The sequence below is a fragment of the Stylophora pistillata genome, chromosome 11, assembly GCF_964205215.1.
Source record: "Stylophora pistillata chromosome 11, jaStyPist1.2, whole genome shotgun sequence".
Lineage (NCBI taxonomy): Eukaryota > Metazoa > Cnidaria > Anthozoa > Scleractinia > Pocilloporidae > Stylophora > Stylophora pistillata.
Window position 1 is genome coordinate 27,430,241 of NC_142529.1, and position 24,795 is coordinate 27,455,035.

Below are 24,795 nucleotides of genomic sequence, written 5' to 3' on the forward strand. Positions count from 1 at the left end.
ATCAGGCAAGGAAATTCAAATTCCTATAACGAATTGAAATTGATGTATAGCCACACATGCAAATTTACTTTAACATATTCGAATTCAACAGTGTAATTAGTAACATTTTTCGTATATGGGCACGACCCTTCGCAGTAAAGCACTATTTAAGCAATAGTGAAAATCAGACCTGAAAAAAATTCAGGCCTGTACGGGTTTCGAACCACTGACCTCTGCGATACTAGTGCAGCGCTCTACCAATTGAGCTAGTATCGCAGAGGTCAGTGGTTCGAATCCCGTACAGGCCTGAATTTTTTTCAGGTCTGATTTTCACTATTGCTTAAATAGTGCTTTACTGCGAAGGATCGTGCCCATATACGTTTCATAACCGCAGTTCATATATATGTATTTCATATATATTTGTTGTTAGTAACATTTTGTGGCTCTTTTACCTCCGTTTCGTCTCCGACAAAACTAGAACAAAGCAAAAGAAGAGCTAAAAAATGACGCGAACATACAATTTTCTGCCGCTTTCGTTTGCATTCTCTATTTGTTTTCCTCCTTTCGCCAACAAATTAATATTCTTAGTGATTTTCCTGGATATTAATAAGCCAAAGTTTGCCTATTATATCGTAGTTATACAACCTCTTCGCTTCCAACGTCTTGTTCGCGAAAAGACAAGTAAATTATTTTGGTATCAAACAAGCTTTGACGTATAAGGCAGGTCACTGAATTCTTCATGTCGTAATTCTCTCAAGCGATTATATTAGCAATTGTCCTCTGATAATGAAGTTTTTATTATAATGGTAAAGTTAACATGATAATCCATTGATCGAGAAGTAAAATGAACGAGTTGGGATAAATTTTATCGAAAAAACAAAGTTTGTGTTGTTAACTTGCTTACTGCCAATTTTGGTGACCGAGAGATCAAGGGTTTTAGAGAAAATGGTGAAAGAAACAAAGGAATCAAAAACTGTGTTCAGCCACCTTGATGTAGGAATGAATTAGTATCAAGAGTCAAACACATGGACAAATGTAATAGCATTGTTATTCTACAACTTATTAAAAGCTCAGTCTTGTTATGTAGAAATTCATTCAGAGCTGAGTAAGGAGGATTAATGAATATCATCAGTGTGGGGAAAAAAAGAAAAATCCGGTGAAAAGAACTCTATAAGAACCAGTAACTTCCATTTTATTCCATATGCTAATTTACACATTGCTAGCATTAGTCAAGCAATATTATACATCTCTAAAATTCATAAGCATTATGCACTATGTACAGACTTCCAATTTTTTGATAAGTTTCTAATTTCTTCCTATATAACCAACATACAACATATCTGACGAGCGTTCTCTCTGGCTGGTACTAATCGTGACGTTTCTACTAAGCTATGAAAACTGTCCATTAGAGTGTACCCTAAGAAACCGCGGACCTAACTCTAAAACCATGGACAGCAAAACGCTTGTCTGATTGTCTGTTTCACTGCTTGTCTTACTTCACTTATCTTCCAGCAGTAAAGGAACGGGTTTAACGTCGAGTTAAAGTAAAGCAAGACACCTGCTACTCCCATTATGACTACTGAGTCTAATGAATACGTTTTATCGTCACCGATTACTACTGCCACTATGATTAAGTATGGTGCATAGCAAACTACTAGTGCTAACTGCACCAACAGTGAACTGTACACTGCCTTTTTGTATCGCGCCATGTTCAGTGCATTTGGTTGGCTCGGCTGTTGTGGGCCATGATCTTGTACTTGAGCCTGATGATGACTGAGACCCCGAAAAATGTTTATATACGAGAGGAATGAAATAACAAGGCAAGATGGTATAATTATACAGGTATACCAAATGGCTATACGGTAATCTAATATGGAGCATAAAGCAGCGACGCTAGATGCAATCCAAAAGGTAGCTACGATGATGTATGTTCGCTTCAAAGTTACAATTTGTCTGTATCTTAGCCCCAACAACAAGGCGAATAGTCTATCCACGCTTATGGCCGTTATCGTCATCAACGACACTCCACATAATGCTACGGATGTGAGGAAGGCGGCGTCATATGCGTATCCACAAAGATTCCATTTTTCGTGGACCACGGAAATCCAAATCGCAACAACGAGAGGCTGGGTAACAAGACCAACCAACAGATCAGTTGTTGCCAGACAACGATACAAGAGTTTAGACGGCGGGTGAAGGGAAGATTCTCGGTGAAGGGCAACAAGGATAAGGGAATTGCCAAGAAATGCTGAGATGGAGAGGAGAATGTTAACTGCTGCGAAACACACTGATTCTTGCTTAGGCCCACTCACCAAGAAAAGGGAGCACCGCAGTTCTCCAAGTGTTTTGGTCAGTGTTCCACCTCTTGTGAAATTTGTTGGGGACATTGTTCTGTGTTCGTTTCGTTTTTTCTGGCAAGTTATCTATGATTGCAACGAGAAATGAGGTCCAAACAGCACACGCCTACCAACGATCACTGAAACCCTACTTCCTAAACAATGCCCACAATTAAAAATCCTCACCAGCGTTTAAGCATTTAAAATGCGTCAGAAAATTCTCTGTTGTGTTAAAAAATGGCTGGAACATGCGAAGTATCTCCGTTGAGAAAAAATACTAAAATATGGAGACATCTGTTATTAACCTCCACTGACAGGATGCTTATCAAATGTTCATATTATTTTTTCGGAATTGAAAATTAATCATTATCAGCCTCAGCAAGTTTGACAGATAATTTAAACTGGCGATTTATCTCGGTCTTAGAATAAACTGAGTTTGACAAACGGATCAAAATGTTTTAATGCAAATTGTGGTCGCAGCTGCGAATTTATCCAAAATATTCGAATTTACCCATGTAGTTAATTGTGCTTTGCAGCTTTTCAGTCATCTTTACGTATCCGACCAGTACCTTAGACGAAATTGCCACAAAAGCAAAGTATTACGCCAGCAAACCATTTTCTACAATTATTTTGTCATTCTTTGTTTATCCTCCTCCTTTTGCCAGTGAACTCATGGCGATTATCCCTGATAATGACAAGCCTAAGGAAGCCAACTAGACCCTAGATCAAATTTGTTTTCTCAGTTCCAATGTCTTGAACACAATATATAAGACCAAGAAAATACTTTCGTATCAGGTAAACTTCCATGCAAAAGGAAATTTACTAAACTTTTCTTCCTGTGATTGCCTTCAGCGATCAATGATTCTCGCTGGGTAATGCTGACAGCTATTTCCCAATATGGAGGTAAACATGACAATTAATTGATAGAGATGGAAAATAAAGGGATACGTTTTCCAATCGTATCGCTGACTCGATGAACAATTTATTTCCTACTAGTTTATTATAATTTTTTTTTTGTCTTTCGAGCTCGATTGTAAAATTGGCATTTAAAATGTCTCTGGAAACTATCTACCGTGTTAAAAAAGTTACTTTTTTCATACCCTAAATGGTATGAATTAGCAATAAAAGGCAAGCCAGATATAGAGACATCTATCGTATCATTTTTAGAAGAGCCACAAACCATCTCTCTTAATTTGATAGGGTGCTTTTGAAATGTCCATATCATCTGCATGAACTTTAAACTTGACTGATCATTATCAACCTCGGTAAAATAGAAATAAAGAAAAATTAAAGCTGACGATTTCACTTGGTCTGAGAAAAAAACTGGAAACTCGAAAGCATCAAACTATTGAAATTGTAATCAGAGATGCCAGCTTATATTCAAAATACTTCATTTCAATTTCTAGTGAACACAGTTTTGCACATTTTCCCATACATTTCCTTCTAATTTTCAAGTGTGGACACGCTATTGTCCTAGAACCGGTATGTTCTAACTACTGTCTCGTCGCTAAGAGTTTGGACGGCTGATGGAGGGAAGATACCTTGTGAACGGCAACAATGATAAGAGAATTTCCAAGAAATGCTGTTGGGAAGAGGAGAATGTTAACTGCTGTGATAAAAACTGATTCTTGTTTAAGTCCAGCTTCAAAAGGTGGGGGGGGGGGGGGGGGGCAGCATAGGAGTTCTTGTGTTGTTTTCGTCTACTTTCCACCTCTAGTGAAATTTGTTGTCAACATTATCTGTTTTCTTTTTCTTGTCGTGTACCAGTGATTGCAAGGAGAAATATTTGTGTAAACTGCAGACACCAAGCCGCGATCGCTTAAACCTCACTTCTTTAAATTTAGCCAAATAAAGACCACCTCACCAGCCTTTTTTCATTCAAAATGTGTTCGGAAATTTTCTGTTCTTTCAAAAACTGATTAATTTTTTCCGGAATCCATCAGGTGCCTTACGTATGAAATAGCAATAAAAGGAGATTATAGACACCTGCTTCAGTTTTTACAATGCACTGAACAGATAATAATAATAATAATAATAATAATAATAATAATAATAGCCTTCATTTTAAGAGGGTGACACCAATTACTTTTGAAAGTATTCTCCCTAGAGTCCCTCTTTACCTGGATCATTTCATCCGGATAATTTGAAGCGAATATTTTGGTACGAAGCAAGTTTTCTTTTATGTGGCAAGAGATTGAAGTCTATTTGCGATTCTCTTGAGCGATTGACAATTCTCTTTTCGCAGTGAAAGTTGTTATCCAATATTGAATTAAACATGATAGTTTATTGATGGAGATAGAAATGAAGGGATGGGTGGTCATAACCTTTCAAGACTCGATGAACAATTCTTTTCATTCTAGTTTTTTTAATTTTATCATCACTTGTGAATATTAAGTTGCGTACTGCTCCGCCTATTACCAACTCTTACCAGTCTTTCAAGCTCGACTGTAAAATTACCGCATGCTTCATATCGCACACAGACCAATGAATAATTGTTAAAACTCAAAATTTAGGAGACATCAGTTAGTCATGACAGATCCGACCTCGTTTCGAGTCTAGGCTTTATCGAATACCAAATTATTCATTTTGTACTCGATCTATAGTTACTTTTCGTTCAAGCCTATAATTTTTTTTTACTTTAAATCTGTTATTATATTAATCGACGGGGAACTAGCTGATGAACAAACCAAACGAGTGCGTGAATCTGTTGCTTAAAAGATGCAGTATATCATGCAATTCTTCAATACGGTTTAGGAGTTTATGCAGGAAATTTTTACTCCTTTTAAATTCTCTTTGATTATTCCGAATAGCAACTGCAGCTGAACTTCTAAACAGTTACGAGTGGGCCGAGACCAGCTTTTTCTTCTCAATTAGTAGAGTTTAGCTAAAAAGAATTATTGTTGGCAAAAACAAAGACATCGGCTATATTTCTGTTTGACAATACCATAAGGAAACTCTTTCTTGTCACCCTTTATAAGAGAGGAATTAAGTGGTACATTAGGATAAATTGTCATTTAAGGGCCGATTATTAAGTGGAGATGTTCTCCCTTTATTGCATTCGATACTAAACTAAAGATCTGTGTGAAGTTCAGACTTGACACATGATCAGCCTCAGCGAACTGAAAATAAAAAGTTCAAGCTGGGTACTTTACTTGGTCAAAGCATGAGATCGTCCGAGGAAACATTAATTTCGTGACAATCTCCGACTGCATCAAATAACTGAAATTCAAATTTTTGTCACAGATGTCAACTTTGAATTAAATTTGCAATGAACAAAGTTTTGTAGCCTATTTTTCTCCTTTTTGTATCCCCTGACTAAAATCTTAAAACAAAACCGTGACAGGATGTTAACCTACCAAACCATATACTTTTTGCAATTTTACAATCTTGGTTAGAATATTCAAAATGAACGTCGTTTATAATATTTTAATGGTGCATTTCTCTAAATTCTCCTTTGATCACGACGGATTGAATTACGAATTGTTAAAGCGCCACACGATGATTGAATTTCATTTACGTCAAGACGACGAGAGTAAATATTAACCAGCGCGTTGAGCAATAAAGCGTCAAAATCAAGCAATTTCCCTAGGGAAGCAAACAAAGGTGGAAATTGTTTAACTTAACATAAAAATATGTCGAGAACTCTCCGCTGTAACTACTCTTTAAAGTTTTACCCAATGCCGTCACATTTTGTTAAAGAAATTAAACATGAGAGTAAAATGCATATAACTCTGGTTTCATGACAAAGTTAGAATTCGAATAGGATTAGATTTAATCGAACATGATCTAATGATAAAAATAAGTGAAAGAAGTGTTACACTACGTTTCGACGACACCATGTCATCATTTTCAAGTGAGAGGAGAATAAAATTTGACAAGTTAATATATACCGTGCAAGGCGATAAAACGTAAAATATGCATGTAAAAAGTGACAAATTCAAATAAAATTAATAAATAGTTTTGCGCGTATGGAGTCTGATTGTGTGTTCAAGCATGGCCTTTTCTTTGTTATGAATAACATTTCATAAATCAGACAGTCCAGTTTTCCCTTACACTCAGTTGCTGAAGTTCTTATTTCTTGCTTATCCAAGGACAGATCTTACGAACGTTCTCAAATAAAAATCGTGACTTAATGACTCAGCTTTGGAATGTAAAATAATATATGTATCAATTTGATGAGGATCTAGCTCCATGGACAGCAAAGTGCTTTTCTGATGGTTTGCTTTACTGCTTGTCTTACTTCAGCAATCTTCCAGCAGTAATGAAAACGGGTTTAACGTCGAGTTAAAGTAAACTAAGACAGCTGCTACTTCCCTTAATACTACTAAGTGTGATGAATATGTTTTACTGTCAGTGTTTACAATTGTTACTATGAAGGATGGTACATAACAAACTACTAACGCTAACTGCACCCACAGTGCACTGTTCACTGCCTTTTTGTACCGCGCCATGTTCGGTGCATTTGGTTGGCCCGGCTGTTGTTGGAGATGATCTTGTACTTGAGCCCGATGATGACTGAGAACCCGAAAAATTTTCATATACGAGGCGACTGAAATAACAAGGCAAGATGGTGTAATTATACTATCATATAAAATGAGTATACGGTAATCTAATATTTAGCGTAAAGCAGCAACACTAGATATAATCCAAAAGGTAGCTACAGTGATGTATGTGCGCTTCAAAGTTACAATTTGTCTGTATCTTAACCCCAACAACAGGGCGAGAAGTCTGTCCACGCTTATGGCCGTCATCGTCAGCAATGACACTCCACATAATTGAACGTCTGTAAGGAAAGCGGCGACAAATACGTATCGACAAAGATTCCATTGCTCGTCAGCCAAGGACATCCAATAAGTAGCACTGAGAGGCTGGCAAACAAGACCAACCAACAGATCAGTTGTTGCCAAACAGCGATACAAGAGTTTGGACGGAGGATGCAGGGAAGATTCTATGCGAAGGGCAACGAGGATAAGAGAGTTTTCATTCACATGCAAATTAAACTCATTTTCACAAGAATGGTTGAGCACCAGGCCTCGCTATGAAAAAGAGGTTAAGGGTAATTCGGAAATGGGCTATTAAAACGGCTGTTTTATATCTCCATTTTTTTTGCATCAAGCTTGATTCTCATGCACTTCGTTCTAGAGACGGTGGCGAGTTTTGCGCAATACTTTCGCGGCTTTAGCGACGTATATATATATCTATGTATGATAGAGGGGAGGGGGGTGGCTTATTGATTTAGTCCGATTTTTACTTAGTTCTTATTAACCGAGCGGGAGGTCTTTATGGGAGAATCTTGACCGAGGTCGCCAGTAGCTCGGTTGATAAGATGTTTATTATGTGGCTGTGTCTTATATGCCAATTTTTTATATTCTCTGTACCTTTTTTTTTCTAGACCGGTCTAGATGGGAAAATGTAGACCGCTTTCAATATTGATTTCAGCCAATCAAATTTGTGAAGTCGATAGTTCCCAGTCCTTGTGAGACACAGCCATATAATAATACCAGAATAAAAAAGGATATGATGTACCGTATTCATTCAAAATTGATCTCAATTAAAGTTTTTCAAATTGACAGAGTCAAAATCCTCAGTAAAGTCTCATGAGTTGTATGATTTGTCATAATCCTCGCTCTGTAATTTCTGTATACCGTATTCTATTGATGCCAACATGCTAACATCAATCAATCAATCAATGGCCATAATCAATTATAAATGACAAAGTAAAATTATAGTACTTGATATTAAAATAAAGGTCCAAAGTAAAATTGAAGTTTAACATGTTGAACGATACCATGGCTTTTAGTATCTAATTAACATTCTTATCCTTATTCTTATTATATTTATTATTATCATCATTATTATTGTCATCATTTTTATCAATAATGTTATCATATTAAATACAATTATTAACATCATCACTGTAATTGTCAGTCGTGGCACTAAAGCGATCGATCTCCGATCTCGACTCTAAATGATTTTGTTATTAAAACAGAATTTTTGTGAAGAATCTACGGCACAGGAAGAATGTTAGGGCACAAGCACCTGCCGCATACATGAAAGCTTGTGTACATGTAACAAGCAAGCTTTTACCTCATCCCAAGTATTGTCAAATTGAGGAAATAATTACAAAAGTGCCATCACGCCCTCATACACGTGACTGAATGATTTGTTAGAGGGATAATCCTAAATAATTTTAATAGCTTGACGGGAGGGCATGGTTGAATTTTGAAGGAAAATAAGTGGAATGGCCCAAAGCATTAATTTGGTTGTGGTATTTCCTACCTGTCGAGTGATTGTTTCCGTTTCCAATTTTAGTCGGATGTGAGGCGCAAAGAAAAAAAAACCGGTAATAGGCTGTCATTTACGAAGTTTGCGTTCAAATAGTTTGCGACTTATTAACGTTTCACGCCGAATATTCAAGTTTCTGCGTAAGTGCGATTAAACAAAGTCAGGTTTTCGTGATGGTGGCCATGGTCAAAGCAACAATATCTCTCTTCAGATGCAGTTCGTTACAAAAAGACATTAGACAAAAAAACAAAACAACTGTTTATGAAGTCACGAAATGCTGAAGAATATTTTCTAGCTTAAATACTGTCTCTCAACTTCAAGAAATGTGGTAGTGTTGGGTAGAATTTCGTTTAAAATCTCCTTTTCAGAAAACGGTAAGTTATTATTTCTCTTTTCATGCTCGATCGCTCGCTCGAAATTGATTTTCGGAAGCAAAATATAAACAAAGGAAGAGATATTTCATATATACGCGTACTATCTACATTGTTTGAAACATTTCGTTTCAGAAGAGAGAGGTTTTTTATGCCATAGTAAAATTATGACAACAGTGTTTGATATATCTTAAATCAGTGCTAAGTAAGGCCTATACTAGACATGCAGGTTTGGCAAACACCGTTATTTGATGATAAAACTTCCTTTTTCTTTTCATGTGAGGACACTTTGCTGAGAAGCTTTCCGGGTGTAGAAGTTTGGTCGCACTCTTTCATATAGAAAAATAAAAAAACAACCGAAAGTATCGCACCATTCAAGACTTAAAATTATTGATAGCACTTATCGTTACGTTCTGTTCTTGTAATTAAAAGTTTTTAAGTAAAACGTAACTTCTGGCCAAAAAGTACAGAGAAATTATAAGGAATTTAATAAGCTGTTGGTTACGCAGAAACTGGTTCCTCTCACGGATGACAATAAATGCAAAACACAGCGATACAATGGGATAAAAAGTGACATGTATCTTCATCAAACACAGTTTTCACCTACATTTGAACTGTGGTAACTATGTTTTTGAAGTCAGTATTCTGGATCTTAAAATCAAAGCAAGTTATATGTGATTTTGGTGCGTAGGAGTATTCTAAATGAAATATTGCTTGTTGCAATTTTAGATAACTACAAGGAAAAAGGAAGCGAACGTTTACTAAGCTGCGCTTTAATGACGACAACAAATTTAAAAGGAGGTGGATCACATACTTAAATATTTCAATAAGGGCATTACTAGTAGTAGACATAGTAGACATCTATATTTATACAGGATAGCCCCATCAGTGTAGTAAACACTGGTATCAACGGGGGTCCTGTTACCCACCCATCCCACCCCAGGGGAGGACATCCATCACACAGTAATCTCGTGCGTGGGAAATAAACGTCTCCTGCCCCTAACCCTGCAGGAGACGGGACCTCCATTCATTGGTCCTTATGCGAGAAGACTAGAATATCTAACCATTTCTTGATGTAATAGAAAGGTACCATATTCTTGTCAATTATTTTAAGACCCTGAGTGTTGGTCCGGCTTGAACCCTCGACCTCCCGCACAACAGTCCAGCGCTCTATCCATTGAGCTAACCGGGAGGCGGCTAAACTCCCTCTTTTGTGGATGGGCTTCAACAAGAATCAGTTTCGTTCTTAGCGGTGCACATTCTCCTCTCGGTGACCGCTTTTCTTGGCAATTCCCTTATCCTTGTTGCCCTTCAAAAGGAATCTTCCCTTCATCCGCCATCCAAATGGTTGTATCGTAGTCTGGCCATAACCGACCTGTTGGTTGGTATTGTTAGTGAGCCTCTCTATGTTACTTATTGGATATTCTTGGTTCAGGAAAACTGGAGTCTTTGTCAATACGCAAGAGAAGCATTTCAGATAACAAGCTTTGCATTATGCGGAGTTTCTTTGATGACGATGACAGCCATAAGCGTGGACAGACTTCTCGCCCTAGCCTGTTATTGGGACTGAGATACAGACAAATTGTAACGTTGAAACGCACATACATCATTATAGCTACCTTCTGGAAGTTATATGTAGTGTCGCTGCTTTATGATTTCAGCTCGATCATCGTGTAACGAATTGGTATGTATATATAGTGATACCATCTTGCCTAGGTATCACAATCATGAGCTCGTACACAAAGATTTTCCGCACTCTCAATCGTCATCAGGCAGAAGTACAAGATCGTGTCGAACAACAGCCGAGCCAACCAAATGAACTGAACATGGCGCGACATAAAAAGGCAGTGAACAGTGCACTGTGGGTGCAGTTAGCATTAGTTGTTTGTTATGCACCATACTTTATAGGGGAAATTGTAATCGCTGACAGTAAAAGATATTCATCACACTTAGTGGTATTGATGGGAGCAACAGCTGTCTTAGTTTACTTTAACTCGACATTTAACCCGTTTCTTTACTGCTGGAAGATTAGTGAAGTGAGACAAGCGGTGAAACGGACAATTCGAGAAGCACTATGCTGAGGTTAGAAATAATGATATGTGATTGCATGAGCAGTTATAGCGCATTGAAAAGTTCAAGGTACTAATTTAAGTTCCACTGAGAACAGCTGAAGAAAAGTGAAGAAAAAAAACTCATTTTCCTTAGTAGAGGAACGCCTCTGGTTGGCATTCCTATGATAAACAACGTCTTGTAAACGGATAGAAACATGTTAGTGAGAGGTAGAAGGGAGGTGGGATGTTTTTTTCCATCTTTCAAAAAAATTTGTTGGTTAAATGAAGACTCAGGAGAATATTCAGCTTTAAGAGTAGGTAGTTTGCTGTAAGAGCCGGTTTACAAGTTAGCCGGTGAGCGAGCTCAATATTTTTATCGAGTGGTAATCCTTAATCATTCTTTTTAATCAAACCTGCTTATCACTATATTTCTCATAGAGTTCTTTTAAAAGTATTAATCTTTAGCCGAGGAGAAATTTGTTGAAATTATAACAAAAGAAAATAAAAGTTTTTCACTTATATTGATCGAGTTTCGACCAGGATTACAATTTTGTTCCCACAGGAGACCATCATGATCAGAATGTTCTTGAGAAGAGGAAGAATGTTGACAGTTTCAACTGCAGTATACATGATAGTTTTTATAACCACCTAACTATATCTCATCTCAAACATTGCTAATTTACTGATCATAGGAGGAAAATATACAAGACAGTTACTTTTATCACGAACTTTTGCATATGATTAAAATGTTTTGTTTAGTTGGTGAAAAACAAAGTGAATTTGTTTGTTAAAAGGAAGAGTACGGTTGATTTAGGAGGAGAAAGGGTTTTCATTACTCCGACAGAAAGAATCTAAAGAAAAGTGAATGTTATATGGGCACATTATTTCGGGACGTGACATGTCTTGCCTTTCGAGTAAATTCTCTGCTTTAGATTTAAGTCGCATGTGAAGCGTAAAGTAAATTTAAAAAAAAAGGAGAGGGGTTTTTCACGTAAAAGAAACCGCCTTAAATCCCCTGCCTCTCTGTCTATACATTCAAGTTTTAAAGTCCACATTTTGTATTCAAATCTTTTCCACACTGATCATGATCACTTTACCTTCAACAATCACTTTCTCGTAGCTGATAATAGTTCCAGAAGTTAAGTGATGTCAAAACTGATATTAACGGCACTGCATGGTAAGAAACTGACATCTCTTGTGACAGGATAAGTACAGTAACTTCGTACTTGCATTTTTAACCTGAGGAAGAAAAACGAAACCACTGTTTATTAAGAAACGAAATGATGGAGACTAATTTCCAACGTAAATACTCTTGTTTTCAAGAATCCGATTTTACTCGATCAAATCTCAATATAAACCTATTTGTCACATAATGGTATCACTGTTTCACTTGCTTGAAATTGATTTTCTCAAGTAGAATTGAAATAATTGGTGAAAATTTGAGTAAGTATTACTTAAATTAGCTGTCTTCATTTTTAGACAGTTTACCTGCAGGTTTGGCAAACAGCTTTATTTAGTGATAAAGTTAAACTAATTCATAGTTATATCAAATATGCAGGTTTGGCAAACAGCTTTATTTAGTGATAAAGTTTCTTGTTATTTTATGCAACAGTAGACAGTTTGCTGATAAGTTATCCCGACTTAGAAGGGCAACGAAATAGTTGAAGTAGCCCAAAGCATGAAGGATAGTGGAACGCAGACACGGTTAAAGAGGCGACTTGAACAGTTAGAAACGTACCATTTCGTATCTGACGAGCAATTGCCTCCGTTTTTAATTTAAGTAGGATGTCAGGCGTACAGAAAAAAACAAAAGGTATGGGGCTGTCTGCGACCAAAACAGTTTCCATGCTTGATGTTTTACGTCGAATAATCAAATTCAGCTTCCTGAAGCTGATTATAATTCGCAAAGCCTCTACAAATTGAAGCTGACATCCAACACTTGTTTACTTACTTTACTTTACTTTATTAGCTTCGCCGATCGGCAGGGACACCGCAACAGCCTGCGCCAATTATTGCGCATTTATTCGTCCCTATCCGAGAAGACTAGAATATCTAACCATTTCTTGATGTTATAGAAAGGTTGCAAATTCATCTCAATTATTTCAAGACCTTGAGTGTTAGTCCGGCCGGGGCTCGAACCCTCGACCTCCCGCACAACAATCCAGCGCACTATCCATTGGGCTACTTGGGCGGCGGTATTCATCTCAAGATCTTATCAAGGTCACTTCTCTTTACTACAGTTGGCTCTTGGATCATATCGTAAATCTTGGTAAGAGCTCAAATTTTTATATCCTCATCCCTTAATTAAAATTCATCCCAAGATTGAAGTAAATAATCGGTTGGATAAACACTTGGTTGGTTTTAGATTTCACACATCCTACCTAACTTAATGCCAAAAAAATTTGCAGAAAATTTTCCTCCGGGAAAGGATATTTCTATCTTTCATGTTGCTGTAAAATAAAAATTTTTTTGCATTTAAGAAGAGACTTTTTAGAGTATGTTGCAGGGAAACTGATTAAAAATAAGTTATATGTAATGCATCTCCTTAGGGGAGATTGGCATCTCTTGTGACAGAAAAAGCATGACTGACGTACAGTACTTGTATTTTATAAAAAAGGGAATTTACTAAGTTTCTGTAAATTTAAATTAAGAAAGGTAAGGTTTACGTAATCGTCGCCGGGCAGGTGCTGTCAAGAACGAAACAATTGTCTATTAAGTCACGAAATGCAAGAGAATAATTTCTAGCATAGCTAGTGTCCCTCGCTTTCAAGAGGTGAAATTGTCCTGGATAAAAGTTCATTTACGATCTTCTTTTCAAAAAACGGTAAGTATGATTGTTCTTACTTTGATGCTCAAATGTCTCTGTCAAATGTCTAGGTATGTCCGTAATGCTAATTAAGACATATTAACTTCCCGTTTTTTTTTTCAAGTGAAAAAAGACAATTTGCTGAAAAAGTTTTCTGTTGTAGAAGGTGGTCCTAATCTTTCAAATAGGCAAAAAACCGTTTAGGTAGCAACCTTTGGGGCTTAAAATTACTCATCTGATGTGCCCCAAGTATAAACGAAAAACAGAAGGAGGTCGTACTTTCACTATTAGGACTATAAAGGACTGGAATTGCATGAATTATAATATAAGAAATAATGGCTCGCTAGCAAGTTTTAAGCACAATGTTTTTAAATCCTTTCTAACTGAACAAAAGGCTGCGATGCGCCTTAGACTGTAATTTGTATATATGTATTATATTGTTTTTTATTTTCTTTGTCATAATGTCTTCTATGAACTATTCATTATATTTTATCCTTTTTAAATATGAAGATTTAGAAATGCAAAGACTAGCAAAAACTAACGATAAAAACCAACGTTTCGGTGTCATCATGACGCCATTGTCAAGGAGAAATAAAAAATAAAGTTTGTGGCAAGGTGTAACACTAAATTAGCATAAATATGTTACACTTTAATTAGCTCGTAACATATTTATGATAATTTAGTGTTACCCCTTGCCACAAACTTTATTTTTTATTTCTCCTTGACAATGGCGTCATGATGACACCGAAACGTTGGTTTTTATCGTTAGTTTTTGCTAGTCTTTGCATTTTTAAATATGGTATATTTTATAGTTATTAGTTGTAGCATCTATATTTGTAATTGTTTTAAGGGCCACAGAGTCATCAGTGTCTTAGGGCTACTGTGAAGTGCTTTTACCCTCTCTAAATAAAGCCTATTATTATTATTATTATTATCATTATTATTATTACTCAGTTAATATACTTAACGTTTTGTTTCCCTTTTTATTATTATTTTTTTTATTTTTAAGGCAAATATACACTATGATGGAGCAGTCTCAGCGATTTTGCAGAACCGAAGAAGCTGCGAATTACTGAGAAATTAGATTCTCTAAAATAAAAACAAAACCTAGTTATTCAATGAGATAAAAAGTGACATGTACCTTTACAAAACAGACAATTTTCATCCGAATTTCAGAGAAGAAACACTGCTATTAGTTTATTTGGATCTTGGTACCAAATTAAGGTTTGGATGCTACGCGCGCAGCGTAGCCCCATACTCAGAAAATGGTAGTAAAAACAGACACCCATCAAACCGATAACATTTGGTGGAACCACCAAACTTTGGTAGGTTATGACAGTACGTCCGTACATACAAGGCGCTATTTTTAGCATGACCGGCCGACTGCATTGTGGGCTCGCAACTAGTTAGGGGAATGGAGAAGGTAATACGCAGGCGCGATTGTATGCGTAATACGGAAAATCCCATTCATGTGTGCTAGGAAACTCTAATGCAAAATGATGTGTTGCATGTCGATCTTCGGTTCAGAACACCGCAAGCACACACTTAGGCATTACACGAAGCCGATAGTACTTAATCGAGCTGATTTGTCTTCGTTTTGACAATGTAGAGTCTATGATAGGTTCTTGGCTCAGCGTGCGGTCGTAAAGATATGAAATAAGCGAGAGGTTTGGGAATTACAAAAGATGTGTTTTACTCGCTCAACGCCTAGGCGAGAGTAGCTATAGGCTCCCGACGAATAAGAGAATTACAGACCTATTTCCCTACCTTGTACCTTATCCAAAGTTCTCCAAAGATGTATTTTCAATAGATTGATCACCCATCTTAGCAGTTCCTTATCGACTCGGCAACATGGATTTCTGAGTTGTCGCTCGACAGTCACCCAGATACTTTGCTTTCTTCATAAAATCGGACAGGCCCTGGATAACTCTCTCCAATCTGATGTTGTTTACTTGGACCTGTTTAAAGCATTTGACACTGTCTCTCACTCCCTTCTATTACAAAAACTTGCAGCTTCTGCCATTGATGGCTCTCTGTTCCAATGGTTCGCAGATTATCTTACAAATAGGTCCCAGAAAGTGTTAATCAAAGGCGCAACATCTTCATCCTTACCTGTGCTCTCAGGAGTACCCCAGGGAAGTATTCTGGGGCCACTGCTCTTCCTATGGCATATTAATGATTTACCAGATGTGTTATCTAGCTCTACTATGGCTTACCTTTTCGCAGATGATACCAAGCTTGCTCGCACTATCCACACCGAGTCTGATATAACTAATTTTCAACAGGATATTGATAAAGTGCTTGAATGGTTTACTAACTGGCGCATGAAGTTTAATCTCAAGAAGTGCGAAGCCATACGTGTAACTCGAAAGAAATCTCCACTTCAAGGCTCCTATCATATTGGAAATCATGTCATTTCTCAGACCGATACCCAAAAAGATCTTGGTGTTATTCTTAATACCGATCTAAAATGGAGTTCCCACTTTTATTCCATATCATCCAAAGCTAACAATTTGCTGGGTTTTCTCTACAGAACATCTGACCCTAGTTTTGGAACTACAGTCAAGCGTTCCTTGTACCTGAGCGTGGTGCGATCTCATCTGGGTTATGCAAGTGAGGTGTGGAGTCCCTTACATATTGGTGGTCTTCGAACAATCGAAGCAGTTCAACGTAGAGCAACAAAGTATATTTTAGCTCTTATTCCCTACAAAGAAAGGCTTATTTAACTGAACCTATTGCCAGAGTCGTACTGGTATGAAATCAGAGATTTATTTATTTTTCTTTAAGGCCATTAATGGCATCTATACCATCGATATCACAGAGTTTATTCAGCCCAAAGTAATAGTTAGATCTACTCGATCGTAATAGTTGTTCCTCAGTAGATTATCAGCCTTTGAAATGTAGAACGTCTCTCTTTCAACGTAGCTATTTCAACAGAACTGTTAAGTTATGGAATTCTTTGCCTTTGTCATTAAGAACTTTATCTAGTGTTATTTCTTTCAACGGATCATTAATTAAACGTTACAAAAAAGCTCTTATCGAAACGTTCGATCAGGACAGCGTTTTTACTTCGAAGTCCTTGTGTCCTAAATGCTTTGCCACCAGGAATTTAATTGGTTTCCGCCAGTGTTGCTTCTAATTACTTATAAACTATTATACTTACGTATATTTTATATATTTCAGGAATTTGCATATTTTATATAGATATTTTTAAGACATTAAATTAGTCTTATATCACCAATTTTTTTTTTTTTTTTTTTTGGAGGACTTTCACCTAGTTGGAGCTCGCTCTTTTGTGATTATTCCTCACTGAGCTTTTTGCATTTCGCTTTTCGTTTTGCTATTGAGCTTATTTTTTAACTCAGTGGAAGTTTAACAAATAAATAAAGAGGTGGAATGAAATAAATTGTGAATAGAGTGTAAGTAGGGTTGCACTATCCATCCCTTTGTCTCTGATACCGATATTTTTAATATTTTAATATTTTTAATAGAATATTTTGTTCACTTCACTGTTCGAATGTAACTTTAACTGTAATCAAAGGATAATCGTTGATCACACACGGAAATCGCTACAAGAAGAAGTCAATCACCTACTGTATAGATGAAAGCTTGCTTGATACAGAAATGCCTTTCTTGTCTTTTTATTAGCAAGACTTTGGAATAAATGAAATTGGATCCAATGCAAATAGAATAACTTTGGCTTGCTATTATTCAGGACTATTGCCAGAGGCGTTTTCTTTCTAACTTGTAATGTACACACAAACCGCTTGTTCTGTCACATGTTACGTCAATTTTGTCCGGGACTTTCTTGAAGGTCATCTGTACCGATTATCATACATTAGGGAATCCTCTGTCTGTAACAGACAATCTCCTATATTTCATCTGCCTTTTCCCTTATAAAGATCTCCGATAAGATTAAAAAATTGTCAACCTTATTCGCCCTGAGTGATAGAAATTTTCCTATCTCCTGGAGAATCTATGCACCATCAGAAATGTGTGATGTTGTCCTCATTTCACAATACGATAGAAAAGATCCCTCAATTCAGAACAAAATTTTCCGAATGGGTTCATCATTGATGAATGTTTAACCTATTTTTTTCATTTCGAAATCTTTAAAAGTATTATCAGCTTCGGGAAACTGAACTTCTGATCAGATACAGAGTTCAAGATAATTCACTCATCAGCCTGGAAATAATTGAAAAAAAATTATGGGCTTTTTGCATAAGTTATACACTGACAGAGATGCCAAGTGCAATTGATCGAAAACAATGATTTGGTGTTGTTCCTGACATGTTCTTTCTGAAGTAATTCTGCAGTTTGATGAGCGGCCATTTCCTTTTTTCTCACAGATAATCTGTTTATTGCAGTAAGGAATGTTTCCTTCAAAGGACTTCCTCCTGGTGATGATCACCTAAAACTTTCTTCCTCTGTAGCACATAAATAAGTCATCTCCTTTCACACCGCAAAAAAAATGAGAGACTTCTAAATTATTACTTAACAAAGGTGTTTGTTTAGCCTGTTTGTTTAATCTCCAGGTATCTCAGGCTGAATCAGAATGAAGGACATATATATAGAAGTATGTGCCATTGCTATCACAGAAAATTTTTTAGCAACGTTCCCTTATTCAATAAGTGATGCTTATTTCTGTCACAAGAGATACTAATTTTTCTGATAGCAAAACAAATTCGAGACTAAACTTCGACCAATACAACTCGTTTGGCAATATGACATCAATAAAAAGCCTTTTTCTTTAGGTCAGGAAAAAAGCCTTGAAATTAAAAAAACTCCCTTCAACTACTCTTTGAACTTTTCTCCAATACTTTTCTATTACTAAAAGAAGATTAAACATGAAAGTAAAATGCATGCATATCTTTCTTCAATTATGCCTTGCCGTATACATGATCATTGGTAGCTAGCTAGCACGAACAACACCCTTGAAAAAATAGGGTTAGTGTTCCATTGCCTTTCTTTCAGTTGTTTCCGTTAAAAGAAAGCTATTTAGTGCACACAACAAGCCATTTTGTTCTAATGATTACTCGATTAAGAGTGAGAGCCGCACAGGGCTTTGCTTTACAGAAATTAATAGTATTGTTCGATGATTGACATTAATAAACATAAAATGCATACTATAAAGGGGAAAATATTCACAACACAAAAAGAAATTCATTAACAGATAAAATAGTTCCTCGAACAACAATGTTATTTGAACTTCTTACTTCGTCCTATCTAATAACATTGACGGGCGTTTTCATAAAATAATTGTGTAAACACTTTCAGGTTTAAAAGAAGTCGAGGATAACCTAACTCCATGGACAACAAAGCGCTTGTCTTATTGTCTGCTTCACTGCTTGTCTTACTTCGCTTATCTTCCAGCAGTAAAGGAAAGGGTTTAAAGTCGAGTTAAAGTAAATTAAGACACCTGCTGCTCCCCTTAATACCACTAAGTGTGATGAATATGTTTTACTGTCAGCGATTACAACTGCCACTATAAAGGATGGTGCATAGCAAACTACCAGTGCTAACTGCACCCACAGTGCACTATACACTGCCCTTTTGTATCGCGCCATGTTCAGTGAATTTGATTGGCTCGGCTGTTGTTGGACATGATCTTGTACTTGACCCTGATGATTACTGAGACCCCGAAAAATTTTTATATACGAGGCGACTGAAATAACAAGGCAAGATGGTATAACTATATGGCCATACCAATTGACTATACGGTAATCTAATGTGTAGGATAAGGCATTGACAGTAGATACAATCCAAAAGGCAGCTATGATGATGTATGTGCGCTTCAAAGTTACAATTTGTTTGTATCTTTGCCCCAACAGCAGGGCGAGAAGTCTGTCCACGCTTATGGCGGTCATTGTCATCAAAGACACTCCGCATAATGTATAGCCTGTAAGAAATTTGGCGTCATATGCGTATTGACAAAGAATCCATTGTTCGCGAGCCACGGACATCCAATAGGTAGCTTGGAGAGGCTGGGCAACAAGACCAACCAACAGATCAGTTGTTGCCAGACAACGATACAAGAGTTTGGACGGCGGATGAAGGGTAGACTCTTTGTGGAGGGCAACTAGGATAAGAGAATTTCCAAGAAATGTTGTGATGGAGAGGAGAATGTAGATTTTTAGGAGAGAAATTTTAAATTCTTGTTGAAGCCCACCAACCAAAGAGGGGGAACAATACAGTTTTTGAAATGTCTTGGTCTCTGTTCCACCTCCAGTGAAATTTGTTGTCGACATGATTCTGTATTCGTTTCCTTTTTCTTGAACTGAGGTTATCTGTGATTGTAGCGAAAACGAATATTTCATCAAAACAGCAACACAACAACAATCACTATAAACTTACTCATTTCCTGCATAATAATAAGATAAAGATTTTCTCATCACTTTTTACTCGTTTAAGAAACGTCACAGACAAATTTGTCTGTTGTGTCAAAAAGCTTATTTTCGTGGCTTTAACTTGTCTGGTATATCACGTATGAAAATGGAATAAGAGGCAAATTTATATAAACGCCTGGAACATTGTTATTGTTTTCTATGTGCGACAAACTATCCCTTATTACTTAGCCCACGGCGAGGCGCTCATTATCAACGCTTCAGTACGACGTACCGCAATGCTGATAACGAGAACCAGCTCGTAAGCTGACTTACTTTTATTGACAGGTTAGGGTGTCAATCAAATGTTCCTACAACAATAATGATAATAATAATAAAGAATTTATCTAAAGAGGGTTAACACTTGATAACCAAAGGCTAATAACTTTGCGGCCCTCGGAAAATAAATTTACTAACTATGAATACATGTCATTTGTGTAAAGTTGAAGCTTGAATCGTTATCAGCCTAAGCAAGCTAAAAATAAAGAAACTAAAACAGCCGGTTATGGTCAATTTTATTTCATACGCATTCTTAAAGTTTGTTTAACATACACAAGCAACGGAACCTTTTTACATATCTAAAAGCATTACGGAAATTTTTCTGATAAGAAACAAATCCGAGACTAAACGTCGACCAATGCAACTCGTTTTGCAATATGGCATCAATTGTAAGCCTCTTTCTTTAAGTTAGGAAAAAAACGTTGAAATTAAAAAAACTCTGTCTAACTACTCTTTGAAGTTTTATCGAATACTTTTCTATTGCTAAAAGAAGATTATACATGAAAGTAAAATGTATGCATATCTTTCTTCAATTGTGCCTTGCCGTATTCATGATCATTGGTAGCTAGCTAGCACGAACAATACTCTTGAAAAGATATGATTAGTGATTCTATTGCCTTTCTTTCAGTTGTTTCCGTTAAAAGAAAGCTATGTAGTGGACACAACAAGCCATTTTGTTTTAATAATTACTCGATTAGAAGTGACAGCCCCACAGGGCTTTGCGCTACAGAAATCAGTAGTATTGTTCGATGATTGACATTAATAAACATAAAAAGCATAAGATGCACGATCCTCGCAGTAGATAGCGCTATTTAAGCAATAGCGAAAATCAGACCTGAAAAAAATCAGGCCTGTACGGGATTCGAACCACTGACCTCTGCGATACTAGTGCAGCGCTCTACCAATTGAGCTAACAAGCCAACTGGGAGCAGGCCGTTAAGTTGATTCGTAATAAACCCGTGAAAGTGATAAATGAGATACAATGAAATATATGAAGTTCATATATTTTGTACTGCGGTATTAGATACATATGATGCACGATCCTCGCAATAGATAGCGCTATGCTTGTTAGCTCAATTGGTAGAGCGCTGCACTAGTATCGCAGAGGTCAGTGGTTCGAATCCCGTACAGGCCTGATTTTTTTCAGGTCTGATTTTCGCTATTGCTTAAATAGCGCTATCTACTGCGAGGATCGTGCACCATATGTATCTAATACCGCAGTACAAAATATATGAACTTCATATATTTCATTGTATCTCATAAAAAGCATAGATTGATGGGGGAAGTATTCACAACACAAAAATACATAAATTAACAAATGAAATATTCCCAACAGACTATGTACAAACCTCGAACAACAATATTATTTGAGCTTCTTATCTCTTACTATCTAATAAAATTTATAATAGAGTTCGGATATAACACGCGCTGTCATTGGTTGAAAGGGCGCGCTCTTTCAGAATAAAGAAAATGGAGTCGAAGCTGTCACTCCATCTGCCAATTTTTAACATTGCGGACCAAATCTCGAATTTTTTTCTCGGGTTTTTATTCGACTCAGATGTCCTTTACGACCTATATAGAAGACGAAAGCTTTTAGCGTCGATCGATTTAGAGGATGCTGTCAATGATAGTGCCACCTACCTGTTAACTGAACTCAGTGAGGTTTCCGATGAAGTTAGTCATGAAAACAATGAGAACTGAAGGGAAGACTCTTTTTGAAGGGGAAAAAGGATAAGAGAATTGTCAAGAAACGCTGTGATGGATAGGAGAGTGTTAACTGCTGCTGATTCTTGTTGAGGCCCACCCTCCAAAGAGTGGGAGCTTAGCAGTTCTCCACACGTTTTCGCCTGTGCTCCACCTCTAGTGAATTTGTTGTCGATATTGTTCCGTATTTAACCTACATGTGGATGATGGCGATAATTTTCAAGCTAGAAGGTTCGTGGATATTCTGGAGTCCTACAATCTCAGGCAACATGTCACCGAAGCCACTCATATTAGCGGTCATACTCTCGATCTTGCGATTACCAAATCAAATGACGCATTCTTTACTGATAGTTTAATTTTTGACGCCGTGATCTCAGACCATTCTGCTGTAAAAATTAATCTGCTGCTACAGAAACCTATGTCCAGGAAGGAAACTAGGAACTATCGAAAACTACGCTCAATTGACTATGATGCCCTCTGTGATGACATTAATAATTCCGCTTTAATTGAAGAACCATCTTATCACTTAGACATCTTGGTTTATCAATATGATAACGTGCTGCGCTTGTTGTTAGACCGACATGCACATATCAAGCAACGTGTGGTTACAGTTCGTCCATCAGCACCCAGCTGGTATTCAACTGAGATTGCTCAAAATAAACGCATTAGAAGAAAACTAGAAAGAAAGTGGCGTTCTACCCTACTTCCAAGTGATCGCGAACTACACGTTCACTAATGCAGCGTTGTTAACAATTTAATAGACTCAGCGAAATCATCTTATTACACCACCGTTATCAGTGATTTCTCAGGTGATCAGAGGATGTTATTTAAAACTGTTAACAAATTACTTCAGAAACAGAAAGTACAACACTATCCTTCCTGTTTTCCTGATTCCATCAGCCTCGCGGATGCATTCAACAATTTTTTCATCAGTAAAATTGACAAGATACACAATGCATTTACAGAGAGAGTTCCTAAGAATGACCTCAGTTCATCTCATACTATTGACAGACCTCTGTGCGATGTGCAGATTCACAACTTTTAGTAAGTTACTTTGGATATGGTAAAGAAACTAGCTGCGAAGACATTAACAAAATCATGTGACTTCGATCCACTTCCAGCATCTCTTCTAAAAACATGCTTTCCCATTATTATTATTATTATTATTATTATCCGACAGTTGTAAAAACTTATGTTTGCCATAAGATCATACACAGACTGGGGCAATAAACGTGGCTCGGGTTGCGCGTAGGAATAAAATCTTTCTAAACTTTGAAAACGTAAATAAATAAATCAATAAAAATTAAATGATAAAATACATATATATATCTAATAATCTGATAAATACAAGAAACTTAGTTACGAAAAGTCTCTAAAAGTTATATAAGTGAGCTCCTTAGCTATCTGGTGATAATTTTAAAAGTTCTTGAAATGTTCAAGGTGTTCGAAAGGACAGCTTTCTGCATTTTTCTTAGGATCCCCTCTCCCCGGCCTCCGAATAGCTCTATCATAGACACGTCCACATTTCTCGACCATCCACCCAGGGCATCAATGATGATATTATGTTGTTTGATGGTGTATCCTGGATACTGCTGAGCCATCTCCCACCTCAAAGGACCATACTTTGCAGTCTTCTCCGCGGTCTTCGCCAGCCCATTGTCTATCCACGGGCACGACATCTCCACAGCTATCACCTCTTTCATCTTGACGTCAATGAAACGCACATCTACTCTATTCTGCTTCACAAAACTGCGCTCCGCATACACTGGAATATCCCAGAGGGCCTTGGCCTCCTGGGACTCATAGACTGGTTTAGGATCTACGGACGAGTACCAGGGGGGGGCCGCATCTATCAGTTCCAAATCCCTCAGCTTCTCGAAAAACAAGACCTTGAGGGCCGCATCGTGTCTCGACAAGCACTTTTTTTGCGCGAGAGCCGGGCAGCCGGGCAGGACACGGGGAAGGCTCTCGTGTGCTTTGTTGCACATCCTACACATAATAGCATTGACCTGTGTTATTCTCACTTTCATCGCTGTATACAGCTTTGTTGGTGTAAGCTGCTCGTATAACTCTACAATCCCCGCAATAGTGTGCGAGGGTACCTCCGTCCAGCTCCTCAGCCAATCCCAACACCCCCTTTGATTCAGGTTGTCGTCTTCCCACCTCGCCGAGAGGAACTTTCCTTGCCACCTCTCTTCTTGGATCTTTTGTTGGCGTTATTATTATTACTATTCGTTTCCTTCTTCTTGTACAGAGGTTGTATGTTCTTGGAACAAGAAATATTTCGTAGAAAACAGCGCATGCCGAGCGACGATAACTGAATTTTTCTTTAAATAAACACATAAAGACTTCCTCACCAACGTTTACTCATTTCAAGTGCGTCAAAAAACTGTTGGGTACCTTAGAGATGAAATAGCAATAATAGGAAAAAATAGAGACAGCTAAAATATCAGTATTTTAACAGTGCGATAAACAATCGCTCGGATACAAAACTATTTTGATATATTCGAATTAATTTACATCTAAATGATATGATAAATTTGGAGATTGTTACGAATTCAATTTTTTCTCAGACCAAGTTATTTAACTTCGCAATTCCAG

General features: G+C 37.1%; 3 protein-coding genes across 3 annotated transcripts; all 3 read right to left on the reverse strand.

Annotated features, from left to right (window-relative positions):
* Nucleotides 1-1,154: 1,154 nt before the first annotated feature.
* On the reverse strand, nt 1,155-2,457 carry LOC148720938 (melanocyte-stimulating hormone receptor-like). The gene has a single exon (XM_088739531.1). The coding sequence runs from the start codon at nt 2,364-2,366 to the stop codon at nt 1,419-1,421; it is 948 nt and encodes a 315-aa protein (XP_088595657.1). The 5' UTR covers nt 2,367-2,457; the 3' UTR covers nt 1,155-1,418.
* A 16,067-nt stretch (nt 2,458-18,524) lies between these two features.
* On the reverse strand, nt 18,525-20,076 carry LOC148720939 (5-hydroxytryptamine receptor 1B-like). Its single transcript, XM_088738934.1, has one exon. It carries the CDS (start codon nt 20,074-20,076, stop codon nt 19,129-19,131), a length of 948 nt encoding a protein of 315 aa, XP_088595060.1. The 3' UTR covers nt 18,525-19,128.
* Nucleotides 20,077-23,594: 3,518 nt separating this feature from the next.
* On the reverse strand, nt 23,595-24,407 carry LOC148720940 (uncharacterized; the record flags this gene model as incomplete). Its single annotated transcript, XM_088739095.1, has 1 exon — nt 23,595-24,407. A coding segment is annotated over one exon (813 nt), but the record flags the coding sequence as incomplete, so codon positions are not given.
* Nucleotides 24,408-24,795: the final 388 nt, after the last annotated feature.